At 40.1% G+C, this 22432-nt stretch overlaps 2 protein-coding genes across 5 annotated transcripts in view; both read right to left on the bottom strand.

Moving 5' to 3' along the window:
* Positions 1-2203: 2203 nt before the first annotated feature.
* Positions 2204-12452, bottom strand: LOC310896705 (RWD domain-containing protein 1). 2 transcript variants are annotated; one of them, XM_083829325.1, is made up of 7 exons: positions 12299-12452; positions 10989-11054; positions 9183-9313; positions 8026-8169; positions 6688-6820; positions 5983-6045; positions 2204-4654 (listed from the first exon to the last, which is right to left on the bottom strand). In XM_083829325.1, exons 1-7 carry the CDS (start codon positions 12369-12371, stop codon positions 4542-4544), a joined length of 723 nt encoding a protein of 240 aa, XP_083685451.1. In that variant the 5' UTR covers positions 12372-12452; the 3' UTR covers positions 2204-4541. The 2 variants fall into 2 exon arrangements, with proteins under 2 accessions (XP_083685451.1, XP_083685450.1); XM_083829324.1 differs by having other exon boundaries at positions 12248-12402.
* A 255-nt stretch (positions 12453-12707) lies between these two features.
* The window catches only part of LOC310896703 (calcium homeostasis modulator protein 5-like), a 32013-nt gene continuing 22288 nt past the window's right edge, over positions 12708-22432 (bottom strand). The window contains exons 1-3 of one of the 3 annotated variants that reach the window (XM_083829320.1): positions 16520-16604; positions 15736-16124; positions 12708-14942 (exon numbers count right to left, since the gene is read on the bottom strand). In XM_083829320.1, the coding sequence (XP_083685446.1) occupies positions 14544-14942; positions 15736-16124; positions 16520-16589 (858 nt within the window). In that variant the 5' untranslated portion in view covers positions 16590-16604 and the 3' untranslated portion in view covers positions 12708-14543. Of the gene's footprint in view, positions 14943-15735; positions 16437-16519; positions 16605-22432 lie in introns of those variants that run through there. The other 2 variants (XM_083829319.1, XM_083829321.1) reach the window with 2 other exon arrangements.

The raw sequence follows: 22432 nt of genomic DNA, 5'->3' as shown, positions 1-22432 counted from the left end.
TTTTCTGATGTTGCCTATTGACTGAAACACTTCATTACAATGTCTATTACAGTTCTTCAGGTCATGTTTGACAATTCGCTACTTGAATTTTTTGAGAAAAGCACACAGCATAATCACAGCAGTTTTTAAGTGCATGCCCACTCTGTCCTACCTAATGATCTACTAGAGTTATTGATGTAAAAACCTGCCAGCAATCTATGACTCCTATACGCATTGACGCACTATCAGGGTTTAATCTGTCCAAGATGCAACTCCATGCAGTGGTTTCCCCACGGGCTTCCCCTGAGAAGATGGGTAAAGAGATGTATCTCAAGATTTTTTTCTACCAATAACTCAAAAAATATTTATGTCCATACCGCCACTCCTGACATGCACCTGGTCTGTGATATATTCACCTTTCTAGACAACAATGTCTTTTATGTAGCTTACAAAGGGAAGTCAATCTCCTGATTTATCAACTCTGTCTATTGAAATTGCTCACAAACTGTAGATCCTCCCCTTCCCAAATACATTGGCAAGTCCTTGGTATGTCTCCAGCATTTTTTCCCATCTAACAATCTTCCATCCCTTTCAGCACGGCCTTACTCAAGAGGGCAGAAGGAAGGATCGTGATCTAAGGAAGAAACATTTCGTTCCAACATTTTTCTTTTTTTCTTTTGTTTTTTCCAGACATCAACTGCACTCACTAGTCCCAAAGACCAGCTTGCTCTTCTCATTTTCAATCCATCTGCTTTAGCCTTCTGACACGTTCTATCTGCTTTTTGCTGGACGGAATTATTTCATGCACAGCATGCTCTTGGCTCCTTCAGTTGAACACAGGTTACTTCATATTATTAGCTTACAAGGTGGTTTTTTATATACCCCCAATGGTACAGTTAGATCATCTTTTCTCCTGGAACTTCACGTCACCAATACCAAGAAAACTTACAACAAAACCCCGTGATTTACAAAATTGCTACACCCCCTCGTATACAAGTTTGAACTTCAGACACGGGGACTGGTGATTTTTTCCACCTGTACATATTTACCCTGGCCACAGAAAACATAAAACGAGTTCAAAGTCAGAAGGCTAATGTGGGCCTTCTGATGAGCTTACCTTCAGCACAAATAAAGCCAGGTACAAGCTGGACCTTGATCTTCTACTCTTTTTCCAATGGTAGAATATACCAAAGTCCCATTGTAGTAATAAAAAGCCACCTACCCCTCATACCACCCACACAGTGTGCCACAGCCCACTGATACCAGCTACCTCTATCAGTTGGCAGATTTCACTAGCATTCAGTGCTGAAAGGAAAATCGTTCATGGCAATAAATGTGCCTATGTGAAAGAATGTGAAGTCTCTCCTCTGTCTCCTAATTGGAGTGAAGTTGCAATGCACTGAAGGGATAAAAAATAAACAAAAACTAGTAGATTTTGCAATAACAGAGCACAGTTACACGTCTGCTCTTTCTCTCAGGATGCAGGCTATCTGCAGATTGGATCCAGGCACAGTCTACTATCTGGTCCAAGAAACTTTGGACTTACTTCAGCAACCACACAGTTAAAACTGGAGGTACTTAGGACACATCTTATCCTGATGGTTAAAAGCAGAAAGACTGAAGTTAAATCTCCCCAGGGAACTGTATTAGAAGCTCTGCCTTTTTGGCCAAAACGCACTAACCACTGACCACTATTAACCACTGACCTATTATTAACATAGCAAATCAGAAGAGCATATTACCCCAAGGTCTTGTTTGCCTCAAAGCAGGCAGCAATCATTGCACTTTTGTATGAAGTCTTGTCTTTGCAGCATGCCAGAAGTGGCCTGAGATGGTATCCCTGCAGCATCTTGATCTAGTGGGCACCTGCCTTTGAATTCTACTAGGGCTCTGGCATAAAGTTTATCAGGATCAAACCTGGATTAGCTCTGGCCACATAGTGCAGCATTGCAACCCATAATAGTCTCTCTACATGGATTACAGCGTAAGCTTTGGACTTGCAGATTTAAAAGCAAGATGGTTGTCAGCATCACGAGTTTGAATTACCAAAATTCCATCAGAGTTAATTGATGGGATTTTATTAGACTAATACGAATTAGACTTCAGTTTAACTCAAAGCGGGTAAGCAAATTTTGAGTAACTCACCTGAACTTCTTCTACTAAAAAAAGCCCAACTTTCAGCCCGTGTCAGCAAACTAAATCACACAAATGTAGCCGAGCCCACTCTCAGTCAAATTCCCTTTTATTTCACAGATGTTAATTGATAATAAAGCTAAACAAATCAGAAGTTCAGTCTACGTTACTGAAACTTCCGTCAAAGACTTGGAGAAATGGACTTAAGCAATGTTTTGTTATTTCAATCCTTAGCTCCTCTGCTTTGAAACAAAAGATGCAAGCAATAATGAAAAATACATTTCTACATTTTAACTTGACAGTTGTAACTTTAAACTACACATCCTCTGCATAAAAAACAATAAATACGTTAGTGTGAAAACAGAATAGAAAACCCCATTAATCTAGAAATACCATTAACAAGAAACTCGTTTTTCTCATTTAGATGATTCCTGCATCATCAGTGACTTACTTAGAAAACTTTTTCAGATTACCACATTTTGCACAGATTATACAGTATTCTTGGATTCGCTCCAGATTTAAGGAGAACTAAATCATTGTTTTTATGAAAAATATCCTAGTTTTAAACATATAAACTGACAATGGAAAGCAAACTTTTTCTTTTTTTTTTTTTTCTTTTTTTAAATGCAGCTGAATTGAGAAATAGCAGAAGAAAATTAAATTCAGCGTTGAACAGCATTTTAAAGTATACTAGCAATTGCACAGGAAGCTGGACACAGTCACTATGAAGCTTTCAATCCAACCGCATCTTTGGAAAAGTCAGATTTCATATCACATTAGCGTACAAGTTTTTAAGCATATTTGGTAATGTCTGCTGGAACACAGATCCCGCTTATTGCTTTGAAACATACATCATCATTGAAACCTAGATGCTTGTCTAGAGTTCTTAGGTGCCAAAATTAAAAAGATCAAATAGAGGATGGTAGGAACAAAGGCACATGGTTAATTTATAAAAGCATTTATAGGGTACTTGAACATTTATTTCTATCTATTAGAAACGCATACTTATTCATCTTGAGTACAAAAAGACATGACTACTGAAACATGTTATATAAGGTCATCCTAAACAGATGTTCTCAAGTGGCATGAGCTGGTAATCTTATCTATCATTAAATTATTTCTGGAATGAAATCTCTCATCTTGCATATGGAATTTCTAAACATTAAAGTTCAAAAATTCTTTATTCCTCTAAGCACGGACACTTTAGTGCAATCCTCTTTGCAAAGGTTGAAGCTGGAGCAGTTAAGGCAATCTACCAGAAGCGTTTTAAAATCCAGCAGTTTCTAATCATCAAGGAGCCTGGAGGTCTCTATTTGGAGAGCTGTTTCTTGAAACCTTCTTCCATACCATCCTTCTAGCTGACGCAGTCTCAACCGCGGCCTGTTTGAACACCACATTTCTTGCAGTAATTTTTTTTTTCCTGGAGGTGCAAAGGGGGAAGGAGTCTACCATCAAGCTAGTAGCTCCATAAGCAACTCAGAATGGTTAACAGTGTAACATCCACTAGTCGATACGCAGCTTTACTGTACCTTAAGACTTTTACTGGCTGCCAACTTTACTGCCAACAAGATGCTTCAAAACCAACTCTCATTACATTCAAACTTACATGCACTCTATAAATACTGTTACTGTATTCTGCTGATAGTGTTTTTACATAGACTTTTGCCAAAAGCAAACTTTTTTTTTTTTTGCCATGGAAGTTCGTTGATGCACAGGAAGAAAAAAAGGGCTTTGTAAAGCCTTTTCTAAACAAATCAAACTTCTTTTTTTTAAGAGGACTGTATCGCTCAGATTTATTTTTCTTCCCCTACAAAGCTGAACTAGTCTTTTTGAAACTATTACCCTGAACTATGGCAAAAGATTTTACTGTAGTAAAATGGAAATGGCTATGCCTTATTAGAAGGTGACTAGTGCTGCCAATCTGCAGCTGTTCAGCTAGTAAGTTGGGGCATCAGAACTGAACACTACTTGCAGCGTAATAAAATTTCAAAGAAAAAAACAACTGCATAGTATGTGATCCCTTTTATTCACTAAACTTGCCCATGCATAGCCTAGTTGGAAGATAGCAGAACAGCTGCTCAGCCTTTGCATGTAGATGTGTTTAGTGACTGCTATGACATCTTTCTGTCTTGCTTCTTGTCACGTCTCTTCACAGGACACTTACAGAATTGGAAAGGAAAAAAAAAAAAGAGAAAATAGAGTATTTTCAGACAGAACAATATGCCTCAAATTTTTCATTTGAAATTTTGAAGTCAATTTATTTATAATGAAAATCATCAGAAGATGGTTCTCCTGGATTTAAAATACTTTTTCTTTGAAAAAAGAAAACCAATACACACTACTACAACCACAGATGCTGTGGCTTTTCTGCCTGCCTATCTCTCCTTATCTAAGTCCATGCTGATGACAGAGCCAGTTCAATAAAAAGTCTAATCGCTATCTAAATTAACAGGGTTGTAGTCGGGGTCATCCTCTTCATCCTCCAACTCTAAATCATCCATTTCTTGGAATAAAGATTCATCAACCTCCACACTGTTTCCAGCTGCAAAGAACAGGAAAATAATTTATTTTATGCAAGAAGAAAACAGTACCTGCACAACAAAATACACAATGTTTTTATATTCATTCTTTGTACATTCAGTCTTTGAAAAGAGCACCACTGAGCATTTGCTGTGCTTTTTTTTTTTGTATTTTAAGCCTCCTCCTCTCTTTACATACTCAGTCTTAAGTTCTAAGTCTCTTCAGTCTTCCTTGAATTCTAATGTTATTTTTAACCTTCTTGAGTAAACTAAATTCAGTTTGTATTGTTTAATTCTTATGAAATCATTTTCCATATAATCCTCCCTATTACTAATTATTACTATTACTAATTATTAATATTAGTAATTAATACAAATTAATAATTAGTAATACATATAACAATAAATATTCCCATGTATTCTTAAGACAATTTTCCCAGAAATTCCCATATATGTATATACACACGCACAATTTATTCTATAAAATGTATTTTCTCAGCAAGCATATCTGAAAGGCAAACAGCTACTTTACACAGTCTCTAATATATAACAAATTTTTTTTAGATTTAAATTATAAAAGCAAACTGGAGCTTCACATGCTTTCATATTTTCTTCTGAAATGATTAAAAGTTAACTCATTAATCCAAGTCATTTAGGCACAGAGCCCAAATACAGAGGTGAAGTCTGTTCCTCCCTTGAGACAGCAAAATGTTGTGTCAATAACCCAACTTCACTTTAAGCATTTTGGGAGGAAGACAATGTTAAATTATGCCCTCAAACAAGAAGAAACAAATCCTCTATGACTGCCATTTCAAGTTTATATTCACTGACATTCATGAACAACTTTTTTTTTTTTTTAATTAAGTTGTTACATTCACATAAAACTAGACTCTTCTGCCTGTGTGTTTTTGTCAATACCAAGAGATAATGCAGTTACATTAAAGGATTGCCCTAACTGAACATCAGTCTTTTAAACTAGAACACTAAAAGGAGGTACAGCAAATGAAATAGATGGTATGCAACTGTGAGTGGATTTGATTCATCTTCAACAGACTTGCAAGTTTAACAGCTTTGGGCCCAGGCTTGCTAAATTTTCAGCTGGCACCAGAGCATTATTTTCAGTAAGATAATAGACAAACCTACACAAAACAACAAAGAAGAAATGCATTGCATTAGGAGAGGAAAGTAGTATTTAATTTGATATACAAGATGTTTATCAGTGGTGTAGAAGTTCATGGAAAAGAAAGCAGAGCTTTGAGATGTGTGACGGAAATGGGGTCAAGAAGGCTGGCTACTAGAAAAAAAAAATTGAGCCACTGTCTTTCAGTGGTGGAAGCAAACAGAAATTTACCTTCCTCCAAGAACTGGATGTCAGATGTGTCAAGGTTGTGATCCATTTCAAACAGCTGTTTCCCTAGAGGTTAAAAATAAATAAATAAATACATAAATAAATATATATATATAACCAAGCAGAATTGTAAAATAAAAGCCAATGCCCAGTCCTTACTGCATCAGTCCTCATCTTGCATTCCACAAGAAAACCTCTGTGGGAACTGGAGATAAGATGCCTTCTCCACCTTTTCAGATGGATAGGGCATAAAGGAAAAACAACTTGGATCTGTACACCAGTCACCAGCTCCTACATCTGTGAAGGGAACATCACATAATGCAAAGTAAAGCCTTTCTACTTGGGAGGTAGGGGAAGAAAAGGCCAAATCAGTAAACTGTCTGATGTAAATTCTGTCTGTTTTTTAACAGTACCCAACTATTTCTGCCAGAACGATGCTCAAAGTGGTATACCATCTGGCATAAAACCAAAGAAGCTTAAACGTGGTTTGGGAACCTTAATGACTTCAGCAGAAATCTTGAACCAATCAGATGTATTTAACCCAACGCAACACTCAAGAAGACTTCACGAAACATGAAGAACAATAAATGAATACTGTATTACAAGTTTAGTTACTACTACCATCTTTCAGTGTAAAGATTACTTTTAAGGCTTGTCATGATAGTCTGATAATATTGCAAAAGCTTCAGAACCAGTTTTATATCATACCGCTTAATTTATTTTTGCCTGCTTGTTCCTCTTCTTTCATTTTTTTCCTTTTTATTTCTAGGAGTTCTGCATCAAACTTCGCTTTCCAGTTTAGGAAATTCTCAATTGTAACAGGAGTGCCATGAAAACGTTGCTAAAAAAAAGAAAAAAAAAAAGAGTAGAAAATAAATCTGCAAACATCATCAACTAGCACAGCTAGGAGTGAAGATAAGCATTCTCTTCCTTCTTTAAATTACAGCATCCCAGACACATTTGCTTGCTGTGAAACATTCTGATAAAGTAATCTTAAAACCAAGCATATACAAACACATTCTTACTTTTTTTTTTTAATTATTATTATTATTTTATTTTGTGTCACGGAACTCTCCCTTCAGAGAGCTGCACAGAGGTAGAAATTATTATGGAAAAATCCTAAGTACTACTTTTGACCTACAGTGAGTGCAATGGTTAGCAAAATATCACTTATAGACGTTATCCTTAAATAGGCAGCACTTCTTATCAGCTCTTACGTGCAATCTAGACTGGAATTTTCTATAAAAATATAAATTTCTTTTTATATTTTTGGAGTTTTATATTTTTATATTATATAAAATACAAATAATAATAATATTTTATAATAAATAATAAAAATAATAATCTTATATTTTTTGGAATACAAATTTCTGGAATTTTTCTATTAAAAAAATACTCTTCTCTCTTGTTAACAGAGAAAAAGGGCTGGCAGGGATTTTTTTTTCCTGCCATTTTCAGAAATACTGAACCTTCCAAGTTCCATTTCCCTCTAGCTACAGTAGTAAGAGAAGACTTAAGTTGTTACCACAGCATATCCCATGGACGGAGAACTATTTCACAGTAATTGCTAGAAAACATGTGTAGGGAGAACAAACCATGTCCTGAAGACTGGTCCTACTGCTTCCACTCTACCCGCTCTGTCTACCAAGGAAGAGACACCTCCTTGGACCAAGAGCAGCCTGTGTGCAGCACAGCACACACTATCCTTTTTTATCCCCTACCCCCTCTTGCCTCTTCATACAAGAAACTGGCTACAGTGTCTTTTGTTTTCAGGGAAAAATCCCTGCCCAGCCTTAGGAAGTAATGCTAGAGGTGACTGTGAATGTGCAAAACATCTCTGGAAAGACTGCTTCAGAAAATGGTGGGTTGGGGGAAATCACTGAAATATTTTCTGGTCTGTAAATTTTAACTACATCAACTTTCAGCTGCACTGAGAGGAACATCTAGCCCAAAGCTGCTCCAGCATCAAACCCATGCACAATAAATAAATAAATAAATAAATAAAATCCTTAGTAACTTTTTAGTTAGAAACAGTGTTTTACATACTTTCTCTTCTTCTTCTGCTTCTCTTTCTTTCTGTTTCTTCTCCTCTTCCCTTCGTGTTTTTATTTGATCCACTATTTCATTTAATTTTTCCTGTACTGCAGAGACTAGAGTGAAGATCATTACCATTCCTAAATTTTCTTCTGCCTACAACACAAAGAAGGCAATCTCATACAGGCGAACCTCACACCTTCTGTAGCTTAATGCACGTATCTGTTCAGAAAGCAGAACTGTGTGCAAGTAGACACAGCTGAGGCACCCTGCACCCGTTTCCGAGGTTCACTGTAAAATTCAAGTCAGTCGGCCAGTTAATCAAGTTAAAGTTAGCCTCAAATGCGTGAGCAGCCAAACACTGATGATCTGTGTTCAGGTTACCAACATATTCTAGACATCAGGGGGGCTTTCTCAAGAATAAAAAAAAAAACAAACCTACATTAGAAACACAACTCCCAAACCTGAATATCATAAATCTTAAGAGACAACAGTCACTAAGAACCTCTCTTCTCCTGAGACTAAGGCTTACTCCTTAATCCTTTATACGCATCCCTTTGAGGTAGGAGAAAACCAAAAAACACCAGCTGCTGGAAGAAAGGTTGTATGATGTAAACTGAAAAGAAAGAATATCTAAGGAACACGTTATGACAATTTTAAGGCAGACAAGACTTGTCAAGAATTACTGGATCAAAAAAATAAAAGTGTTTCCTCCTCATACCTTCACAATGCACTCTCTCTGATGCCAAGGATTGAAGAGTATCTTGTCTACCCCAGAACAGTTATGTTATTGAAAAGAACTAAGGCTAATGTAGTATTTTTTTTAATCTTTCCAAATAAAATAGAAGTGGCTTATTTCCACAAATACTATACATACACAGTTAAATGAATTCACTTTAAGACAGAAATGCCAAGAGGGAAAGCCATATAGCCCTTCCATTTCATTGCTGTATCTGGGCACACTGAATTAGCCCTATATTTTACCTCAGTAATGTCATTTACCTCATTAGTGTCATTTACCAAATTCCAAGTTCAAAGTCAGTCCTTACAGTATGGAATATATTTCAAATCAGTAGGCCATCCCTCAGAGAACAACTGACGTGAGGTATAAATTCTGGCTAAAATGAGAAGTGATATCAAGATCAATTGAGATATTCCATTTTCCTTACCTGTTGTTCTAACAGTTTTATTATGTCTGTGACATCATTATCTTCAAGGTTCTCCTGGGAGACAATTTCATACAGTGGAGTTTCATCAGGATATTTTTCTCTATAGGTAAATTTAAGGGTTGTTTGGACAGCTACAAGAAGAAAAAAAGCACATTCTTATAGTGATTACTTTATATAACTCTAACTGTATGTTCTTCTATTGCATCAGTAGCCTAAAGATTTTACAGTAGGAAAACAATCTTGTCTTAAAGCAACAGCCATCTTACACAGACATTAAAACTATATAAATAGATTTAAATATAACGCAAGAGTGGTGAGAAATGAAGACTGGGAAATTTACCCTTATAGAAACTAATCCAGGAAATTCATGCCTGAAAAGACTTTAGGAAGACTTGAAAACTTTCCGCGCAAGAGTGGGCACCAGAGCAGTAACCTCGTTTCCCCTACATCCCACTTACTGCTGGAGAAAACAAGGCTGAGTCCTAACAACCAGATCTAGACAGAGTATCAGCACACTAATGCTTTAAATTCTGGATACCTGGTTGGAGTATCAACCACTGCGTCAGGAAACAGGGTTCCACATGTATACTCTGACAAGAACAAAAGTGTCCAAAATATGTTAATAAGCCAAGAGAAGAACTTCTTAAGGATCACACACTCAACCTGACGCCATACGGAGCTAGGTCAACAAGGAAACAAGGCCAAAAAGAATCAAATTCCTTCCTTTCCTGCATCCTGCCAGAATATCAAGGACAAGCGTTCTTTCAGTTCAAGACACAGCTCTGGCCGCCCAGTTCACACGCTTCAACACAGACGCCAGCTTTGTGCGGGGCTTGCTCCTTTAAAACTGAAGATGGCAGCAGTTCCTTCCGTCTAATACAACCCAACGTTCACCCAAAAGACACTTGCACAGCCCAGCTGAGCACACTTGTGCTGACAACAGTAATTTCAAGTTCACCCATCTACCATCCTGAGAGCTAAAGCATTCCTGGATGTGCCAGACAGCCAAAGTATTTTTGGAGCACCACACAGCCTTTCCACACCAGAAGGACACCAGATGCTGATGGCCCCAGCAGCAACATTCTAAGAATGCACCAATTACACTCAGCCCTTCTGTACGGGGAAGATATTTTGGACAGACACTTCACAGGATGATAAAGTTTAAGAGCTGTCTGCACGCGCAGTGCCTTACTTTACAGCACTTGAGAATGTTTTTCTTCCATCTTAAACATGACAATCCTATTCTGTCTTTCACACACATCTTCCTCTGGGTAAGCCATGGCTCTGACCATCACGGAAAGGAACCAATCCAGTGAATCAATCGTAACGCATTGTTGAGGCTATCCTAAGTACAATTTAATAACCCTAAATAGTTATTTCAGCTTTCAGAAACCGCTCCACAACAATAACTAAATCAACATTTTAAAGCAACAGTCATGGGTTACCCTGAAATGAAGAAGCGTGGAACAGACCGACTGGTCTGGGGCCAGTATGGACAGTTCGGGCATTAGGTTTCTAACACCATGTGAACGAAAAACTTCTTGTTTGATCTCCACAACTTTACAGTCTAGAGACAAGGACATTTATTTTTACCCAGCCTCTGGGAGAGAGCATCAAGGTTTCCTACAGTAGCTTAATAAACATAAGATACTTAAAGTGGAAGTAGACTTTGGAAAAGAGTGGCCAGGTATATGGAAGCATAAGTTGAAACTGGTTACATACCCTAAAATTGAAAAATGGTTATAAACTTGTACATTAATAATATAGGAGGGGAAACTATTCTTTTGTAAGATGTGATCAACTTACTTTCGTCATTTTCACCTGCTTCAGACGTCACAGTGATTGTGAAAGTCGTTGGCTTTTCTGACAATACTGTTAAGAAAGAGGGGAAAAAAAGAAAGAGACCATAAATTAGACAACTACTTTACATCGCTAAAATTGAGTGTCTCTAGGACTAATAAGGCAGAAAAGCACCTGGATACAGCGTTCAGGGCCTTTTCAACCTACTAATAAATTCTTTTCAGTTAACAACTGTTTTCCTTATGACAGTTTGAAGTGCTCTTTGAATGACAGCATATAACATCAACAATACCAAAAAGTTTTTTCATGAAAAGAAAGAGTGCAGATCTGCCTACCACTAGGTGACTCGTGTCAGAGCACCAAGTGTGTGCAGAAAGGTCCCAAAGCTCGTCTGCTCTATTGTGCTAGATATGCATGGCAGGTATCCAGAGCATCCTTGGCCCTAGACTTTACAGTATGCCTGTTCCTTTTACTGTATTTAGGACAGCTTAAAGTAACAAATGCTTCTTAAAACAAAAAGATACGCAATGCCTTCAAGAGCATAGGCCCGGAAGTAGCCTAAAAGGAGTTTTAAACAGTCAATACCAAAAATTAAATCCATGAGCAGCTAGGTTCACCTGCAAAAGCAAAGTATGGTCACGTTTAGTGCCCAGCTGGGAAGGAGGCTGCTAGAAGACAAACAACAAGCAGTTTTACATAGACAAAAAAAAAAGGAGTGGGGGCAAGCTCTATAACCTACTGTTAAGGACTAGAGAGCTTCACCCCATCACCCAAGTGTGAGTTGCAGACCAAATCCTTGAACAGGGGTTTGTCTGAATCACGGTTATAATCTATAAGTAATCGAGTAGATGTGATCTGTTAACTGAATTTTACATAACTGCTTATATATTGCTATTCCAATCTTTTTCCCTCCCTCTTCCTTTGGGCATAAGCGCATTACTTGAGAGCGCAGAGTAAGGATAGGAAGTATATGGAAACACATTACAATCACTGACTCAGCATCCTCAGCAACCAGAGACCGGTTCACACAGCCTTGACAGGTAACAGCGAAGAACGTAAGAAGATTTCAGGACGAAAGCCAGAGAGAAGGGCTGCCGGTAACTGCCCTCACCACGTACGGCAGGGCAGGACTCACGGCGAGCACGCGGCCCGCGGGCAGCCCGCCCAGAGGAAGCCCTCAGCGACTCCCCGGCGCTCACTCTCGGACCCGAGCCCCCACCCCCCCTGAGGCGCCGAGGCCGGCGCAGAAGGAGCCGGCGGCGCACCCCGAGCTCCGCGGGTCCGGCCGGGCCTGAGGCGCCGAGGGCGGCGCTCACCGGTGAAGGAGTCGGGGTAGATGGACTGCAGGGCCTCCACCTCGTTGCGCTGCTCCTCGCTGTAGTCGGTCATCGCCCGCCGCCGGCCGCCCGCCCCCCGCGCCGCGCCTGCGCGCCCCGCTCCGCCAGCGGCTAGGCACGCCTGGCGCCGCCCCGCCCCGCCCGATCGGCCGTGGATGGCTTTGGGCTGGGGGCGGGGGGGGGGGGGTGGGCAGGGAGGCTCACCTCATCGCGGAGCCCAATTAGTGCAATTAACATTGACCTCCGTGCCCCTCTTCTGTGCTCGCGGGCTGGGATCCCCCACAGCTGGAGGTTACCTGCAGGGCTGGATAGCCGGCCAGGGCCCTACTCTACCGGTGTAGGGCCAAGGCTGACTTCACCGCGACGGATAAAGCTCACGCTCCAGAAGTTTTTTCACCGTATTTTTATTTTATTTTAACAGTTTAGTTTAAAATAGTAATTGGAACAAAGCTGGGAAACACGGAGGTTCATTTAAAAGTTGCACTTCCCCAACGAGTAAGAGGCTGACGGCTTACTTTCGCTTAATTACAAATACCTTATCATTTTATAGCAGTACCGTAAAACAAGGGATAAAGTACAAAAAAATACACAAAATAAAGGTAGCAATTTTTTTTTCATTTGAACTGTGAAGACAGCATAGGATTTTGCAGAAACTTTCAGACATACAAATCAATCACATGCTTCACAGACTGCACACAGTTAAAACAACACCAAGAAACCCAAAGAATTTAAAGTGAAATTAGAGATTGTGCTCACTAGCAGATACTTTGCTTCCCAAACTTGTCATACAAGTCATGCAGTTCTATTAGCAGAAAGTTCAGGATTCAAGTGAAATACATACTTGTGAATTCATAAGAATTTGTTTAGTGATGTAAAATACGCATTATTCCAGTTATTCAGTATATACATCTCTTGCATGCCCAGAAGTCCTTGCTTTTATTTAGGATTTTAACTCTTCTCAGAGGAAGGCCATGCACACTTACCAAGGCCTGCTTTTTAACATACTCGTGGCTCCTGCATTTCATACTAGGAAATCCTAAATAACTGTGTTTCTCCAGCTGAAAACTTCTCTTCCCTTCCCCCCCCCCCCCCCCCCCAACCCAAACAGCAGATAGCACCCTATGATCCGGCATGTGGCTTTGTAGCACACTCTGCTGGCAGCAAGGCAATACAGGAAGCATTAGGAAAAACCTATGTTGTCCGTTTGTCCCTGCTTAGGGTTAGAAGCGCATGCACAGGGAGCTAGAGAAGAGATATCAACTAGTAACATAACATCATAACATGCAGAATTAACATAAATACTTCATTAAATTAAAATCAATAGCTTTTAACCACAGTAATACTTATGGGCACAGTAGAATGACTGAATTGTATTTTTCCCCCCCACAAACCTTACTCCAGAGTGAGATTTTGCCATCCTGATTTGCTATTTGTGTAGTAGGCCAGCACACAGGTGGAAGCTGACAGTTTTTGTAGTTCATGCAAAAGGAACAGGAGATTGACTCTGCTATTGCTTTCAGCCAGAAAGCACTTAAATTCAAGCTTTCGCATGTAGTGTTTTTTTGTTTGTTTTTGTTTTTAAAAAACCCACAGCTGTGGTGTGCTGAACCCCTCCATCCAGTGCATCTTAGTGAGTATTTTATCTTTTTTAGCAGAACTGACAGTTCTCTTATCACTGTATCTAGACTTAGCTTCTGTTGCTCAAGTTTCCCTATGTTTCTTCTATACTGCTATATCCACGGATTTAATTTGTGTTTAGCTCAGTAAATTTAATTCACATAATATAAGAAAGAAGTGGAAGGGGAAAAATAAGGCATTTCTGCTAGGGGTCAGTAAGACAAAGCTGGGTATACACTTTCACTTTGCACAGAACAGCTCAGGCTCATACAATTTAATTGTTCAGAGTCTAAAAAAAAATATTTAAAAATTAATAGCTAATGGGTGGGGATAAAAAGAATTTGGGGACAGCCTACTTTCCCAGTAAAACTCATCCTTTTTGCAGAAGTGTTAGAAAGCAATCTGGACGTAGACCATCACATCTCACGGGAGTCAGATGCCATCACAAGATACCTATAAGCACCCAAAGGATGACAGTAACAAGGTATTTGCTCACGTGCTTTATGTAATAAGGTCTCAGAAAGTTCCTCAGCAGCTCAGGTCTGAAGCGGAGCTAGACACATTCCTGCTTTTCTACAAGGTGTTGGTGGGGTTCAGACCCTCAGAGCTAAGTGGTGGTCACAGGGTCTTCATCAAGCTTCAGGTATTTCCTGTCTACCGAACCCTTGAGCGCCCAGTCATGGAGGAGGCTGTAGTCATAATGCTCCTCATCCACCAGTTTTAGGAAGGCCAGTCCAGAAATGGCTTGCCACTCTCTGAGAGATGGGATACGGATTTCTCCTACGTTTTCGCTCCCTGGGACAAAGCCAAAAAACTTCCTTATGTGCTGGATGGCATAGAGCTTGGAGTGCTGGTCTGTCGCTTCATCAAAGAGCTCCTGCTCATTATGGACATAGCTGGTCCAGTATCTGAAGTGTAGGAAGCTGAGCGGGGAGAAGCAGCTTGCCAGGCAGTAAGACAGGAAGACGGTGATGACTACCACAGCAATCAGAAGCCAGCCAGCCACCTTCCACAAAACAAACAAACAAAAGCTGCTACAGCTGGAAATACCCACAGTGGTCACTTCTGAGTGTTAAAAAATAATAAGAAGCCCATAAGACAACCTTTACTTTCTCTTCCTGAATAAGAAGGTTAACAGAGTATAAACCTGTGACTATTGCCATCACACTCAGTCCCTGCCTACTGCAACCAGCCATGCAATACATTTATTTCCATCAAATTTAAGGAAGTTCTGTTGCATAGTATGTTAAGATGTTGCCTCTGCAGCTGTTATTGTGAATCTGTAACAGATAAACCCTCTAATTCCTAGCCCAAATTATCTTATACCCCATTTAAAACCCATTTTCTTCAAAGTAACAACTTACTATTCCCTCTAGTATTTATCTCATACGTAAGCTTCTAGAATTGAGTCTGATCTAAAAGAAGAAAAAACAACACACAACTTAAATTTGGCTTGCGTGGTGCTCTCTCAGTCCCTTAGTCACACTGCTTATGCTCAGATCAAGAACCTTCCTGCCCTTCAGTGGCTCTCAGACTTCCATTGATCTTGCTTGGAGGTACTTTTCAACATACAGGAATGCATCCTCCAGTAGCAGGTAGCAAATGGAACAGTCAGAAGTAATAACTTACATACTGAAAGTTTAATTACCCTTACCAGAACAAAGCAGGCTTCAAAACACAGATTTGGCACTCAAGGCGGAAGATATTGATCCTGTTTTATCCTCACACTGCTGCATTAACTCACTGCTATCATTAGATCTGCAACATCTCTCACAGCAGAAACAACATGAGTTACTCACTTGTGACTGGTATCGGAGTAGGAGAATCACTTCATCTCTTGCCCGGCTCAGCTCTGGAGGAACTAACTGACTGCAAGGGAACGCAGCCAGTATCTGTTTGCGTTCACTAGCAGTAATGTTAGGATTAGCTCCATAATAATATACAGAGACATACTCGCTCATGGCACACACGTAGTAGGAGCCATTTATCAGGGTGACTGCTAGCCACGTTACAGGAGCGACCAGCGCTCTGCCAGTGATGCTGCACAGGACAAAGCAGGTCAGTTTGCATTGCAGCAGCTGGTTCTGCGTGCCCTCTGCCTGAAGCGGAGACCTTTTGCCTGTGACCAGCCTCCAAGTCTGGTTGTTCAGGGCATAGCCAACAACCAGAAGGATCAGTGCAGGAACACCTAGGAAGGCCAGCCCATAGATGAGGTTCTGCCCCACATGACAGGGACAGCTGAACGTAAAGAAAGAGAAAAGTTGCTGCCCACCAATTGTCAATATTGCAATTATAGCGTTAGCAATAACAACCTCTTTGCCTTTTAGAAAAGTTAGCCACTTTGGAAGGAAAGTCATTTTAGATCTTACTCTTTACCAGATGCCTTTGCCTTAAGTCAATAATAGCTTTTAATTGTAGTTAACTAACACTAGTAGCAGACTACAATGGAAACAAACCAATCCCAATAGTTTAAAATAAACAACCACTAAAAAAAAAAAAACCAACTGTTAGTTTTTCCCCTTCAACTAGCTTCTAACTCTGCTCCTTAACAGCCAAAACCTCATTTACTAGCTTTATATCTACTTGCAGACATCCAGTCACATGCTTTAATTGATCCAGTAATTTCCCTCAGCAGTTCAGGAACATTCAGCATTTAAGCAATTGTGAGCTCTGCCAGCCCCTTGCTAATTGTCTAAAACCACCAATCAGTCCTCCCTACCTTGTGAAAGACATGCAATACTAGTAAACTGATCACTACCCTGCCAGGGGCAGTTGGCCAGCAATTTTCTAATCAATGGTAATTAGCAGAAGGATTGTGTGGGACTAGGGGGAAAAAATGGAGAAAAATGGGGGGAAAAAGAATAAAAGGGATTGCTTTCACCTATTCTTCATTAAAAACAAAGCAAACAAACACACAGAAAAACAAGCCAAAACAAAACAAAGAAATCCTTGTTGAGTGGATCAATGATTAAAAAAGGTCATTTTAAAATGCTTCAACATTAAGATAAAAACTGAAATGATGCATTACGCTGCACAAAGTTTGGAATCCCAATTCTGTTCACATTTAATGTCAGTTCTGGTTCTATTTGCTTTCCCAGTGCTGGAGTCTGAGATGTGGTTAGCTGCTGGACCACGAGGATTTTATTGTTTCACTTGCGGTTGGCAAGAAACCGGCATGTCCCATTTTGTGACAGCATTGAACACTCCTTTAGGCTGTCTCCTTCAGAAAGATTTTATGTGGTAATGTATAATCTGCTATTCATGCGATGTCAAGCCAGCTTCAGACGTACCCATGGTAACAGCTGGCATTTGTATAGCATGTTCACAGTTCACATTTTTAAGATTTTGTGTAGGTATCGTCAACCCCTCTGTGGGCAGAGGTAGGTAGAAATTTTTCAGTTACACATTCCAGAGCTGGTTTCTGAATACTGGGATGCATGACCTGGGTTCTCAGCTCCTCCCACAAATCAAGGCTTAATCAGAGGTTAGTTTAAAACATTTAATTCCTGATGATTTTGTCCAGGTTGCACTTTGTCTAAGGTCATGCCATCCGGTAGTTCTGTCCATTGCACACTCCTGTCCGATTTGGTGCCAAATATAGAATCATAGAATCATAGAATATCCTGAGTTGGAAGGGACCCTTAAGGATCATCAAGCCCAACTCCTGGCACCGCACAGGTCTACCCAAAAGTTCAGACCATGTGACTAAGTGCACAGTCCAATCTCTTCTTAAATTCAGACAGGCTCAGTGCAGTGACCACTTCCCTGGGGAGCCTGTTCCAGTGTGCAACCACCCTCTCTGTGAAGAACCCCCTCCTGATGTCGAGCCTAAATTTCCCCTGCCTCAGCTTAACCCCGTTCCCGCGGGTCCTGTCACTGGTGTTAATGGAGAAAAGGTCTCCTGCCTCTCGACACCCCCTTACGAGGAAGTTGTAGACTGTGATGAGGTCTCCCCTCAGCCTCCTCTTCTCCAGGCTGAACAGGCCCAGTGACCTCAGCCGTATATGCAAATACTTGTAAACTTTTTGGTTCTGAGAAGTCTAACTGCCTGTAATAAAAAGATTTTTACCAAGAACAGGAAAAAAGTAGCCAATTTAAACAAAAAAAAAAACTTGCCTATTTACAAGGCAAGACCCTATTCCTCCAGTGCATTTTTAGTGTGGACATCTGCTTGTTCCATCCTCATTCACAATCTATGAATGAGGCCCTTGCTGGCATTTGGCTCACAAATCCATGTGACACCATTAAACAAAATTAAAAGTGTTAGAGAAATGTGTTGAAACATCCATCAGCACTTTGCCACTGCTTTTCTGGAATCTGTTGTTAAGTTCTTGGTTGTTTGGGCAGTGTAGTACCATAACAAAATTCCAGTGCTGTCTGAATTTTGAAGATTTGTTTTCTTTCAACAACGTAGATTTTTTGATATATATATATATTAATTAACTAGTGGTATTATATTTTGACTAAATTTACCTCCTTTAAATTCAGTACAACAAACCCAGCTGGCTATAACAGAATTATTTTGAAAATGTGCTTTATAAGATTCTTCCATTGTGCCTCAGTTCTCTTTAAAATCTCCAGCTGATTGCTGCTGAGCTTTCTTTGGGCACCCTTTTTGCTTGTAAAGGAGGCAGGCTTTCCCAAGCGTCACTTGTTTACTCCAGAAGCACATTAGATGTGAAACTGAAGAGGTGCACAACACTGAAATATTCATAGTCAGCCTAAGGCTGTTGAATGAGGCAATTTATACAATCAATAAAACAACTTTGTAGTGCTGCATTGTCACTTTTTCTGCATTTGCTTTCATGTTGTGCTGTAAAAAGCCCTGCTGGGTCATTCTATTGCGGAACAAATTACAGGCTGGATCCAATTAAGAGCTTGGGCGGCACATCAAACCTTTAAGTAGTCGCCTTTGCAGAGGAACCCAGAGTCCTGAGGTAGACATCTAGTCTCTTTATCTGATGCCCAGGAGGAGTTAGGATTGAATGCAGTCCAAGATACTACAACCTGGGGTGACAGCCAGCTCACCTCTGAGGCAAAGAGACGATTGTAGCTGATGTCTGAGGCAAATAGCAATACATGGGCAAAACTTAGCCATGTTTTTCCTTGTCATTTTGCAGGGCTCCGTCAGCTTGAATTGTCTGCCAGGAACCTCATTATGAGAATAAGTGCTTTTTCTGAAGAACTGAGCATGGTTTGCCATTTTCTTTTAGAACATGTCGATTAGAAGACATATTACATCTTCCTATCCTTCCATACGCATAAAACAGTTTTTGTACTCATTTGCTTTTTATTGAAATAAAGCTGCTGTGGCAGAAGAGAGAGGTTGGTTTCAGTTCCTCCTCCTGCTTTATCTAGTCAAAACTCACTCACTCATCTCATTCCTCATTCCAGTCATTGTGGGTGTTGAGGTGTTGGGAAGAAACTGTATTCTCCACCTGACTCAGTTCTACCAGCCATGCGTAGCTGGTACTTTATTGGATCAGAAAAAGATTTGGATTTTGTTATCTGGTGGCCAAGAAAGGGTAGAGGGGAAAATCTATTTTTCATCTGAAGGTTTTATTCCTGTGGATTTTAGAGGATGAGACTGAACCCTGGTCTCTTCCATCCTGCACAAGTGTTTTCATCACCAAGCAGTCAAAAGGCTGATGTGCTGTGCCTCCTCTAGCTGCATTTTGGACCTGTTGGAGCAAGTCCAGAGGAGGGCCATGAAGGTGATCAGAGGGCTGGAGCACCTCTCCTACAAAGACAGGCTGAGGGAGCTGGGGTTGTTCAGCCTGGAGAAGTTTCCGGGGAGAGCTTATAGAGGCCTTCCAGTACCTAAAGGGGGCCTACAGGAAAGCTGGGGAGAGACGCTTTGTCAGGGAGTAGAGTGACAGGACAAGGGGGAATAACTTTAAACTAAAAGAGGGTAGGTTTAGATTAGATGTCAGGAAGAAATTCTTCACTCAGAGGGTGGTGAGGCCCTGGCACAGGCTGCCCAGAGAAGCTGTGGATGCCCCATCCCTGGAGGTGTTCAAGGCCAGGCTGGATGGGGCTTTGGGCAACCTGCTCTGGTGGGAGGTGTCCCTGCCCATGGCAGGGGGGTTGGAGTTAGATAGTCTTTAAGGTCCCTTCCAACCCAAACAGTTCTGTGATTCTGTGGTTTTCAGTGGATGTCAAGCCTGCCTATGCACTTCAGGTATTACCTGCACAACAGATTTCTGGGGCAGTTTAGGGGCGCATGGTCCATATTCTGCGTTCTGCATGGTCCTGGGTTGGCTTCAGGCTGCCAAACCATTTTCATGGAATATTTAGCCTGGTTAAGGGAGAAATTCCTCTCCCCTTAACCGGGACAGGCACTGGTGAGAAAGCCATCAATAAGCTTCATTTTAAGGGAAAATTAGAAACCAGTTAATGATTGTTTATTTATTTATTTATTTATTTTTGAACTTACATCTTTTGCTTCAGCTGTGCTTAACAGGGAAAATTTATATGAGATGTTGGGTGTCTGTAGTGTGTTTCAGCAGAACGTAGGTCCCTGAATCTGAGAGCACTCCCTTGGAAAGCTGTTCCTGGGCTGTCTAACCAAACCAAGGAATTTTCAGCAGGTCATGCTGAAAATGCTCCCAGATAGGGCACTATAGGAAAGGTGGCAGCAATGGCACTGCTTTCTTCTGAAACATGGCCAAAGCAGCAGCCACACTGAGCTCTGAGAAAAAGCACTCATTTGTGATGTGGGAAACCATTGCTCAAGTACTTTTTTTTTTTTTTTTTTCATGTAGCTCCAAACCCACAGCAGCTACATTCTTACAGTTTGAAATAATTCAATTCTCTGTGTGAAATATTTAGCACAAGATCTATCAAACTGAAGACAGAGAGCAAACAAAAGCCCAGCCCTGTATTATACTTATTTGGATACCTGTCTTTTGTGGGAAATGTATTCTTATTTTGGCTCAAAGAGCTTTTTTATTTTTTTGTTTGTTTGTTTAATATATTGAACGCCAAATGCACTATGGCACTGTGGTCTGCAATATTCGTGTTTGGGAGAATCCTTAGATGCTGGACTACTGAAGAGATTATGTACTTAGCCCTAGAGGTTTCAGCTTTCCCATAACAGCCAGTCCACTGTAAGAGGCAGGATATTGGTGCACATGTTTATGCATGCTTTTGAACTTCAGGAGATGTTTTATGTATATTTGTTTTCAGTGTATTGTAAAGGGAGGGAAGAATTGTAATGCTCAAACAGTCACAGAATCACAGAATCATCTAGGTTGGAAGAGACCTCCAGATCACCGAGTCCAACCTTGTGCCACATCAACAGTTCTTGGGGCTGAAGACTAATATCCTCTCCTGAAAAACGTAACAGGAAGGGAGGTGGAGGGTGGTGTTAACATCCTCACTATTCAAATTGCCTTGGATATATTCTGAGAAGTCTATGTTATGGTTTAAACAGCTGCCAGGTATGTGCCAACATCTACCATTCACATGGGGCTGCAAGTCAGACAGCAGTTAAAATTATGAAGGTGGCTTTGTCCTGTTCCTAAAGGTGTGGATTCAAGCTACCAACGACTTGATTCCCTCTCTGGAGCCATTTAATTCCCAGCTTGTTTGGACAGAGCATTGCTGCTACATTTTCTCTAGTGTGTGCAAACCTTTCAAAACATAGCACATACTCTCTAGTGCATCGTATTATAAATGTGAAGTTAGGTATATACATGTATGCACATAGAGTATCTTCCAAACAAAGCTGATGTGTTCTTTACCGAACATTGCACCTTCTGGTCTGCAGTGATCCTTCATGATTTCAGTATTAATCATTCAGATTGAAATAATTCGTTCTTATACTCAGAACTAGATAAATAAAATGATGTTCACTTATGGGTTGCCTTAAGTGCTTTGTGATGGTTTTACTGCAGATAATTTATGCTAATGATAATCTAGAGATTATTTATTTATTTATTTATTAATGCAGTGCAGTACATTTTCCTACAGGATATGGAGTGTCTCTTGCAGTGAGAGACATATTTGGTGCTTGTGGCCAGTTGGAGACAACCTGAGAAACAAATCCATTTCTGACTCCATTTAGAAATGCAAGTGATTATCTGGAGAATTTTAATGTCTGGCTTTTATAATTTACTTAAATTTAGATATGGAAAGTACCTATTAAATATTTTCACTTAGGCAATAGAGTCAGCTTTTACAGGGCCAGAAAAGTACCTAGAAAAAAAATGGAAGAGGTTTATTTTAATGTACCGTTGTCCACACCATCTCATTGTGGGTACAATGAAAGATGTTAGAATCATTATATTTTGCACAAGGAAGGCTAAAAAATGCTTATAATTGTCCTTATTTTTGTTGTTGATTTGTCTTATAATTTTAAGCTACCATTTTTTTCTTAAATAATCTTCCTTATCCTAAATGAGTCATATTTGCTGCTTTCTGTGTGTCTGGAGAAATATATATCTGCAGTTTTACTCTGGCACAAAATCTATTAATGAATTAGAATCTAATAAC

The sequence above is a fragment of the Anser anser genome (assembly GCF_964211835.1).
Source record: "Anser anser genome assembly, chromosome: 3".
In the NCBI taxonomy this organism is placed as follows: domain Eukaryota; kingdom Metazoa; phylum Chordata; class Aves; order Anseriformes; family Anatidae; genus Anser; species Anser anser.
Note: the sequence above shows the minus strand (reverse complement) of the source record. Positions and strands in the feature narration are given on the sequence as shown.